A 10,632-nucleotide genomic window follows, 5' to 3' on the forward strand; every position below is an offset into this window, starting at 1 on the left:
TGTCATGGATTTTACATGTAAAATCATATAACTGATTTTACAGTGCACACCTCTGCCCCGCCCCGGCTTCATCTTAGCTCTCAGCATAAGCTTAGGACTGGAATTTGTCCTGGGATCTCTGTCTTATGTCTTATGCTGGGCCATGCTAGTGATGGAAGAGAGGACCCTTCCGTTCATACAGAAAGTCTGCTTACATTATAGTAGTTTGGCCAGGATTTCAATAAATGTTTTGCCACTGGTCTTTTTTAGTTCCATTTACTCTCAGCCAAGAACTAACCAGTGCTCAAGCCAAAATCTTGTGTTAGAGTTGTTAAATGTTCCGTCTCATAGTGTTTCTCAGGGTGAGATCTCGTGCAATATTTATCCTTGGCACCCCCCACTAAGAGAGGGAAACACTGCCTGCCACTTCCCTTGGGAGAATCATAACATATTAGAGGTTCTAAGAAGGTCCTACAAAAACCAGCCCAACTCTTGTTGACCTAGTATTTCCTCAATAGAGCCCCATTTTTAGGCAAAACTAATTGGCAACCTGTGAAATATGCTTTGGGAAAAATTCCTGTGCAGACCCCTCCTGGCCACCTTTATGGAACCGAGGTTGTCAGGCAGAAGGGCTCTTGGCCCACATCTTGCCCCTTCATGTTCACCTTCCCCTTGGAAGTGGGGTGGGGGAGGGAGGGCGCTCGTTCCTGGAGCTCCCAGCCTCCATTGTGCCAACTTGCTCTTCACTGCTCCAGCCGAGCACACCCCCTTCATTAACCACTGCACAGTTGGAATAGGTTGGAACATATTAAATAAGATGTTGCTAGAGTTTTTTTTTTCTGGCAAGGAAATAATGAAAGAAATGTAAATACAGACACGAATATTGAATTGTTAGATTAGGCTTCCAAGAAACGATTGTTCTCTGGCCCATCTGATGAATACCCTGTCAGGGTGAATGCTGGGGAGCGACAGAGCTTTCTAGTGAAGCAGAGACCTGGCCTGTGCCACCTGTCCCGACACCAGGGAGCAATCCCTCGAGCCTGTTGAGGCTCCTCATGGAGACCTAGACTGAGGGAAGTCCAGTCTGTTTCCTTTGCCAAAAACTGATTCCTAGGTTTCATTTTCGAGTTCAGACTTTCCCTGGGATTTTTAACATGAAAAGTCTACCGTTTTCAAGGAGACTGGCCCCTACCCCAGCAGGATGGGACGTGGGGCATGGCTTTGCCCTAGAGCCCTGGTGGTACAAATCTATTAGTGAATCATCACAGAGCCAGTTTGTTTAAGTCAATAGGAAGGGGCTATCTTTGTTAGGTTATAAATGCCGAAACGGCTTTGCAAAGAGCTTTAAAAAATGTTAAATGTCTATGGAAAATTGTTTTTCTCCCCCACTCTCTTTTTCACTTAAGTGAAAAACCTTATAAAACTTCATGAGCTGTTAAGTCTGTATTGTGGTGTAGGAATCTCGTTTGTATCACTTAATGGAGCTTCAGGTAATTGCAGTTCAGAGTGACTTTGGTGCCAAGTAGGGGGAAATAATTGCAATCTCGTTAATTAGTGGTCTGATTTCACATCCTCTTATGTAAGGCAAGCAAGTGGTCTTAAGTAATAATGCTAATGAAATCAATGTTGATACCCCAACAAAGGTCTCCCTTCCAAGAGATTATCTAAATAACCAACAAGGCAGTGATTAGGAGTCTAATGTAATTACCGTATTTGCATGCACAAGGCCCTTGGTCTATCAGCTCATGGCAAGTATTCGGGAAGCACACGCAGAAACGTCTCACACCAGACAGGCAGTTTGCGTAGCTGTGGCGATCGCCCAGCTTTTTTTGGGGGGTGGGGCCTTGAGGAGTCATCTGGTCTGCTCTCCTGCCCTCAGGTGGGCTTATTGGTGGGAACTTTGCCTTGGCAGGTGCAGATGCATCCGCAACACAGGCTGCCAGATCTACGGATGTTGCTGCTGTGGTGGTGCCCATCTTATTCCTGATACTGCTGAGCCTGGGGGTGGGGTTTGCCATCCTGTACACGAAGCACCGGAGGCTGCAGAGCAGCTTCACCGCCTTTGCCAACAGCCACTACAGCTCCAGGCTGGGGTCCGCAATCTTCTCCTCTGGGGATGACCTGGGTAAGTGGGGCAGGGAGAATCGGTTCTTCCTCCCAGGGCTGACCGCCCCCACAGCCGTGACTTGATTAGGAAGCACCCACCTTCAGCTCCTCTTTTGACACTAGAGGAGCTCTTCATCAGCCAGCGATTTGATTCCATGAGTTTTGGTTAAACCATTCAGAGCCCTTACTTTTTAACTTTTAAGTTAATTAAATTAAAATGTTGTATTCTCTTTGATTGTGTAGTTCTGGCCTGAAACAGGGAGCTTGCCCCAGGCCTTGAGACTCCCAAAGTATCGGAAAATCCTCAAGAATATCTGACTGCTGTCTCATCCTTCACTGCCCTGGAGGTCTGACGTCTCTGGAGATCCTAACTCGAGATAAAAAATAATGCTTTCCCAGTCAGCTTCTATCAAAGGAGACGCTTTCCATCTTGCTGTTTCTCTTTCTGGTTGCTAGTGTAACCTCACCAGCCATTCTTTTATGTACCTTAACACAGTGGTCCCCAACCTTTTTTGCACCAGGGACCAGTTTTGTGGAAGATAATTTTTTTCGCTGGACCAGCGGTGGAGGGGGAAGGGTTGGGGATGATTTCAGGATGAGACTGTTCCACCTCAGATCAGCAGGCATTGGATTCTCATAGGGAGCGCTCAGCCTGGATGCCTTGCACGCTCAGTTCACGATAGGGTTTGCGCTCCTGTGAGAATCTACTGCCGCCCTGATCTGACAGGAGGAGAGGCTCAGGCTGTGATGCTCTGGCTCGCCACTCATCACCTGCTGTGTGGCCCCCCGTTCCTAACAGGCCAGGTGCTGGTACTGGTGGCCCTTGGCCTGGGCACTGGGGACCCCTGTCTTAACACATAGCAAGGGAAAAAGTAAGAAATTTCCCGTTTTGAAATCTTTGCACAATGAAAACCCTAAATGCTAATAGAGATAGTATGATAGTAATATAATAAAGTGGGTGTGTTACGAGGCTTCCCCAAACTTAGACTAATGACTGTGAATGTACAAGTTTATTTTTTTCTGTAAACTAGTTATAATTATTTATCTATGTTTTTAAAGACATTTGTATATTCCCCTTCACTGATCGTATGATGTTAGCTCTGTTCCCTTTCCTTGTCAGTTTCCTTTCTTGCCTAAGCCGGTACCTGGGTGCCTTGTGTGAATGGGGTGGCTTCTTTGCTTCTGCTGTTGGAGGCAAAAGGAGTGGACCTGTCATCGTGCCCTGCGATAATCACTGAGTGTCGGTCCACACTTGGTTACACAGGATTATACCGGGGGTCACAAGGGGACAGCCGTTAGTCTGGGAAGCTGTCCTCAAAATGCTTAAACTCCTCTAAGATCCTTTTCCTCAGAGCAGTTTGGGTTCAGAAGAGAAAGCAGACACTGAAGTTCACTGTGCTAGTGTAGGGTATAGATAACTCAAACTGGGGAACCCAAACTACCCACTTAGCTTTTGAGTAGGTAATAAGAGTCTTCTCCTGAGAAGCTTTGTTTTCTTAATTTGGCTAAGTTCAAACGACCATTAAAATAAATGTGAGGATCCATCGATGGGTAGAAGGTGGCCAGGAGGGACAGTGGGAAGCTGGGTTGGTTTCACAACTGATATGGTGCCTGCCTGGCTATGGCGTTGACCTTCTCAGCTAGAGGGTTGTGGTAGGGTTGAGGGGTGGGTAGAGTGGTGGGATGTGGGGTCAGGTTAAAGTGTGTTGGAACTCACCAAGGCCTGACTGTTTTGTCTCTAGGGGAAGATGATGAAGATGCTCCTATGATAACTGGATTTTCAGATGACGTCCCCATGGTGATAGCCTGAAAGAGCTTTCCTCACTAGAAACCAAATGGTGTAAATATTTTATTTGATAAAGATAGTTGATGGTTTATTTTAAAAGATGCACTTTGAGTTGCAATATGTTATTTTTATATGGGCCAAAAACAAAAAACAAAAAAAAAAAGGAAAGAAAGGAATGAATAAACTTTGTAGTAATCAACTGTGAACTTGAAACCAGGTTGACTTTAGTAACCAAATTGCTTTGATTTGACATTAATGTAGTCTTACAGGGCTGTGCTTGCTGGGCATGCTTTTAAGTCTGTGAGATAATTTCGGTTCAGTAAATTGGCCAATCTTTTTATTTTTCTAAGACACAGAAATGTATTTAATAAAAACCTCGAGAGAGTGATGGGTGGAACCCCTTCTCCTTGAAAGTGTGTGCAGATATTCCATTTTGTTTGGATATAGTTTGTAGGAAAGCGTGTGGGTGTATTATGGGGGAAGGTTTCTTTATGTTATTTTGTTAATTTATTGGGACTCTGTGTAAGGCCAGGCTTTAGTGGTCATTAGACACCACATGTGTTATGAGCCCCTTACCCATAGGGTTGGGGGTGGGAAGAGAAGCATTTTTTTCTTGCCATTCCGGAAGCAATCCATTTTTATTCACTTGTGTGTCATGTAATGGTCTTTGGCAGGAGAGAGCACTGAGTCATTGCTGGAGTTGAGTTCAACAGAGCTGCAGCTTGGGAAGCCCTGTAAGCCCTCAGCTTCCTCTCTTATATTAATTGATGGAGTTTTACTGTATGTGCCTCTGTACAAGATGTAGCTTTGAGAGCTACAAAATGATAACACTGCTTTATTACACACTGGTTTCATTGTCATTGCAAAAACTTACCCTGGTTGTGGGGGAGAGTTCTAGATCTGTGCCATGATCCATACACTGGCTAATAGAGTACATCATTTTTCCATTTTCCATTTTTTGTTTTTACTTACTACTGAAGGATCTCAAATGTAAAATTATGTATTTGGTTTGAGATGGCCACTTATTGTCCTTGAAAATCCATAATGATACATGCAGTCATTTTGAATTGGGTCAGTGCCTTCTCTTTTTTTTTTTTTCTCTTCTTCCATCTCCCTCACCCATGCCCCCACCCAATCTAAAGAGAGTGCTGTACACTCTCATAGAGATAGAGAAGATCTAAAAAGTTGAGACTACTCAATCCAGTTAACAACAGCAGGAGCACTAGAGTTTGTTCATTTATTCTCTCTGTAAAACAAGCTGTGCTTTTTTTCTTCTGCCTTTAAAATGCCACCCCTGTATTCAAACCATGGCCACTTGATAGTTATGTAGAATCCATCATAGGCCGATGCCAACCCTTTAGATTTAGTGTTGTAGGCACCAATGTCTAGCATCGTTGTGACTTGTACTGTATGATTCTCACTGAAGAATTTCCTTTCAGCCAAGAAGCAGTGAGGTCTGGGAATATTCCAAAGTCATGTCTTTGAGTATGTGTCCTTGATATGCAAGCTTTGTAAAACCCCATCCCCCCTTAGGTGCGATGCATCACCTTCTCACAAGTGTTTAGTTTCTTTTAACTACAAGTATCATTCTTGGGTGATAATATAGTTTCATTCTACTTAGGGATTGTTTAGAAAACAAAGAGCCAATTAAATTTTTTAGTTTTTGAAATTTTTATTTATATATATACTTAGATGAGTATTTTAAGCTGTCGACCTTTAGTTTGCCATACGGGTAGGACTGTATTTCTTGTTAACAACTGGTGGTAATGATAAGCCTTCTTCTAGTGTATTTTCTCTTCTTTCCTGTCACTCTCCTTTTTTAAGTTTTTTTTTAAAAGACTGGAATTTTTTTGGCTTTATCTTGTCTTACCGTAGAGATTTGTTCAAAACTCTAAGCCCTACCACCTCCCCTTTAATAAGCTCTTTAAATAGTTGAATCATTAACAACCTGGTGGGAGGCAAGTCATTTAATTGAACCTCTAGGAAGTGTGTTTTCTTTTCTTTTTCTGCCAACTTTTTGGTGGCATTTGTAAAAGCTGATATAAAAGGCTCTGAGATGTTATTTTCAGTTATTCCATAGGCAAGCCTTTTTACAGAGCATATGTCTCCAGTTGGCAGCTTGAGATATTTTCGAGCATCCAGTTCTAGCTACCAGTGCCTCCCAATGCTTAGTGCACAGTACTGTAGACTGGCCATCACCCCTCTCCTTGGAAAATGCCACTGTGCTGTTTGAAAAAAAGCAGCCTTTTAGGGCTAGAGTATTTTATATAAACAGAAGAACTAAGTTCCTGAAGACTAAGCTAGATAGCTGCAGCTATAGGTAAATTGTATATTTTTATGAACTTTTGAAGCACACACTCCTGTTTCCCTCTGTGTAGCTTTGTGGGGATTTCATGTATATATGCTGTCTGAAAGAATCCAGAGGTTGGAGTGCCAATAGGAAATGAAAACAAATGCCTTGTACTATGGGCAGCCTTTGAAGGTGACCAGATAACTGTCTTCACTGGACCAATCGGAGTCCCTGCTTGCTTGTGAAGAAGGGGTTTTTGTACCTTGTTGGAGATGCCACCTCAGAAGTTCACACTGTGCAGGAAGAAGGTTTTATTCTCTCCTGGCATACATTAGAATGTCAGATGCTTGCATCCATGTGGACCACGATGGGCCTCTAAAAATTGGCGGGCAGGGGGTTTGCTTATGAGTTTTCTCTGGAAACCGATTTTACTCCTGGATGTATTGAATGCACCTTGAGCTTTATGAGATACGAGTCCACATGGATAAAATGTCAGAGAGTGGAGTTCTACAGAGGATTCCAGGAAGAGGCCATGTCTGTGCAGTCCTAGTTCCAGACAGGTGAGAAGCTCCAGGAACTACTGGCTACCTTGACAAGCTGGGTAAATAGTTATCATTCTGGGTAACTGGTTGAAACTCTGACTTTTGGACAAGTAATTCCTGGGGTTCAGTCTTTGGTAGCATCACCAGGGATATTTGGGTGGGACAGACAGGAGACACACAGCTGCCTGTTGTCTCCTGCGCATCATGTTTGGCCCACTAGATGAAGCTGTACTCAACAATTTAGGGAATGTAACCCTTCTTATAACTGGCCATTTTCAGGGGAAGCTTGGGAGAGCAGTAGTATGGTGAGCCCCTTACAGATGAGCACCCACTCCTCCTTGGCGAATGCTGCCTTCAGATGCTTACCAAGTGGTCATTGCATCTACTAAGATTACATTTCCAGTACACTTCCTTAGGGCAGAAACACCATCCTGTCAGGTTTGGTCAGTCCGTTCTCCATGAAGGGAGTCATGGTGAATTCCTGAAAATTTTCTTCCTTCTGCAGACAGTTGGATGAGTCCCTTAGAGAAGGCATCCAGAGACATAACCAAACTGAACATCACCCCATATTGATTTTAGGAATTGACTCTAAAACTCTGTGCAGAATCTTGTGTTGGGATTGTATCTTGACATTCTTGTTATGTTATTTTTCTTAACTGGAGTGTGTGCTGCCTTTCAGGTACAATTTTTGTGTAATAAAAGCCAGTGCATTAAGTTTATATAGACTACTTTCTATGCAAGACTGAGATATGGAATAGATAGCAAGAGATATGTACTGCTGGGTACACGGACAGTAAGTGTGTTTTCAGATGGAGTACCAGCACCGAAAATGGGTTGAGGGAGGATGGGTTGTATATATGTTTCTGCCCACTAATTTTGAGCAGCCATATTATGAATTAAATCATCACAGCCAAGTAATAACCCAAGAATGGTATTAGTTTCATGTGTAATAGCTCAAATGGAATAAGCATGAATGCTGGAGTGGACCATTATCCTCAAATATTCTATGTCACTTCTCATTTAAAGACTCTTGTTATGAACTATTAGAAACTTTAGGCAAAATCAAAAGTATCTGCGGCAAAATAAAGGCCTATTCTACTCTTATTTAAAGTGAAACACTGTATACTTGTTTCTCTCCAAAGTGAAATTAAGTATTTATAATTTCAATTGCCTCGATAAGTTTCCAAGTCACTGAAATCTGCTGAAGGTTTTACTATATTGTTGCACAATTTTAAGATAATTTTTGTCTCAATGTCAACTTTTTTCACTGAATAAAAATTTAACTGGGTCAAGAAAACACCTCTTTGAAAATCCACTGTCTCTGCGTGTCTCGAGTTGTTCTTTAGAGTGCAATAAAGATGGCTAACGCAGTCTCCAAACCCCATTTGATTGGTCTGTTTTAAAGGGATGTTTATTTCATAGATGAGAGAACACCAAGGCCTGGAATAATTTTGTTATTAACAAGCTGGTCTCAGATGGTGGATCCTTGAAGAACACGATGTCTTTGTGTTGGCTGAGGAGGGGGGAGATGTGGTGGCTGTTTTGAAGTAAACAGAATTATTCCGTAGGGACGGTGACTAAAGTGGCTCCCTTAAATCTGTAAGTACATTTGCTAAGAGACAGTTTGCTAAGAAGGCAATTTTCAAATCTAAGAGACAGAAGCACAGCAGTAGAGATGAGCTGTGTGTCTAAGAGTACTTCCCCGGGTTTTCCATAGACAGACTTGTGAGGAGCGCTGCATGTACCCATTATGGGCAGCTGAATGGCCAGTGGGCCTGTAAGTCAGGATTGGAGGCTGTGGAACTGGGTGGGGGAGGGAGGCAGGTTTTTAAGAATTTAACAGGTCTTCTGGTATGCTGCTTTTGTGTAGACACTGAGCCAGAGCCAAACCCTGAAGTATTATCATCCGGTTTTGTGAATGAAGAAAAGGAGGCATATAAAAGTGAAGTAATTTAGGAGAAACCAGAGCATAAAAGGCAAAACCAGCCTCCCATACCAGGTGTTTCTGATCCCAGATCCTCTTCTGAATCACAATGCCACAGCGCCTCATGTCACCATTCAGTGTCACAAAGAACACATTAGTCCAACACATTGCACCAAGCGAAATCCCAAGGGAGACCTACTACCTGGGTGAGTCTCCTTGGTCATGGCCTCACCCTTAGGTTTTCAGGCTTAGATAATTTTTGTCAACACATGATAGTGAATTCATCTCTCATGGCCAAACACACCTTAACCAAACTCAGGATGCTGATATGCAATGTCATAATGTCCATTTGTTCATTCACCCTGGGAAAGTGTCCTGTCCCTTACAATGTCTGCATGACCAGTGCATTCTCTCCCTGTAGGGAGATCTACCCCAGGAGCCAGTCACCACCGGAAGGTTGCTTGGAGAGCAGGGGCAAAGAATTTTAAAAGTAAGAGGGATCTGGGTTAGCATAGGGGTTGCCCAATAAATACTGAATGAATGAACAAAGGCTTGACACTCCACATCAGGAATAATCTACTCAATATAAACTCAGTATTTGAAGCTGTCAGATTGCAATGCCCTGTATCCATTTCTAGGTAAAAAGATCTTGCCAATGGGATCTAATACTTTAAGTCCATGCACTGTGGTTCCCCTGGACAGGGCTTGGGCACTGCCCACATCGGTCACTCTGACTCATCTCTACATGTCCTGTTGTTGAGTAAGCTCTCCCACTCACGAAAACATTCTATAGCAAAATTAATGCATTTGGACTGAGTTTGAATCGAATCTTCCTGGCTAAGAGCCAGATACTGACTATATCCGTCAGCTATGATTATTGGGTTCCCCAGCACACAGCAAATTGAACATGGGTTGAGGCTGCTAAAGGCAGCTACTCCGAGGACAATAGAAGACAAGCCACGAGTTAGAGTTAGACTGCTGGAAAACCTATGTGAGAGATAAAGGAACTCCAGCAAATATACTTATTGGGAATATTTAGCATAAAACCAGAGTCCTACACAGTAAGTAGCCCATCCAGTTAGAATAATTATCATTCCCTTCCACTGAACCCCTGTTCTTTGGTAGTGACTATGCTAAACTCTCTCTCTCTCTCTCTCTCTCTCTGTCTCTCTCTCTCTCTATATATAAAACAACATCTTTTTTCTTTTATAGGAAAGATTATATATCTTGTCATAGATATAAAAACATCTTTTTCTTTTAAAGGAAAGATTAATACCTAAATCACAGAAGCACTTTTAGAATTAAAATATTAAATGTATTAAATATATTTTTATATGTTTATATAATATATGAATATAAATATATATATATACATATTTTAATTCTAAAAGTGCTTCTGTGATTTAGGATTTAGGTATTAATCTTTCCTTTAAAAGAAACAAGATGTTGCTTTAAAAGAAGAGTAACTTCTCCAAGGTCTCACATGAATTAAAGTGGAAGAGTCAAAATAATCTAGATTTATTGCATCCTTAAACCCCTGCTGTTAGTTGTCATGCTATTTAGCCCTGTCAGTACAATATTAAGAAATCTATAATAGTGATATTTAAAGGATTCCCACTAGAAAGATTAAAAACAACGTTTGGAGACATAAAGACGTATACTTAGATTTCTTTGCACAGCCATTTATATGGAACACAGTATTACTTATGGATGGTAGATCAATGAAGCCTTTTTTATTGGAAAATGTTTTTGCAAAGAGTTCAGTAATTAGGAACATGGAGGATTCTTTTGCTTTGCAGAAACCCAGTTACATTTTATCAAAATTCTTTGCATCTTTGGATAGGAAGGTTCAGTGAATATCTTATTCACCTTTATTTACATATGCAGTGAGGTACATAATCACATGTTCTATTAGGGTGATAATTGGGCTAGTATGAGACCATCAAAAATCCCAGCAAAAGGAGGTGGCTCCCATTCTTTTCATCCAGCCCGAACTGGCTTTGAT

The 10,632-nt window shown here is 42.0% G+C and overlaps 1 protein-coding gene across 6 annotated transcripts in view; it reads left to right on the plus strand.

Annotated features, from left to right (window-relative positions):
* SORL1 (sortilin related receptor 1) overlaps positions 1 to 8,014 on the plus strand; it is a 180,561-nt gene extending 172,547 nt beyond the window's left edge. For all 6 annotated transcript variants that reach the window (XM_054441732.2, XM_063671512.1, XM_063671513.1 and 3 more), the window contains 2 exons: positions 1,892 to 2,104; positions 3,828 to 8,014. In XM_054441732.2, coding sequence (XP_054297707.1) covers positions 1,892 to 2,104; positions 3,828 to 3,895 — 281 coding nt within the window. In that variant the 3' untranslated portion in view covers positions 3,896 to 8,014. The remainder of the gene's footprint in view (positions 1 to 1,891; positions 2,105 to 3,827) is intronic.
* Positions 8,015 to 10,632: the final 2,618 nt, after the last annotated feature.

Source organism: Pongo pygmaeus, chromosome 9 (genome assembly GCF_028885625.2).
Source record: "Pongo pygmaeus isolate AG05252 chromosome 9, NHGRI_mPonPyg2-v2.0_pri, whole genome shotgun sequence".
NCBI classification, from domain to species: Eukaryota; Metazoa; Chordata; class Mammalia; order Primates; family Hominidae; genus Pongo; species Pongo pygmaeus.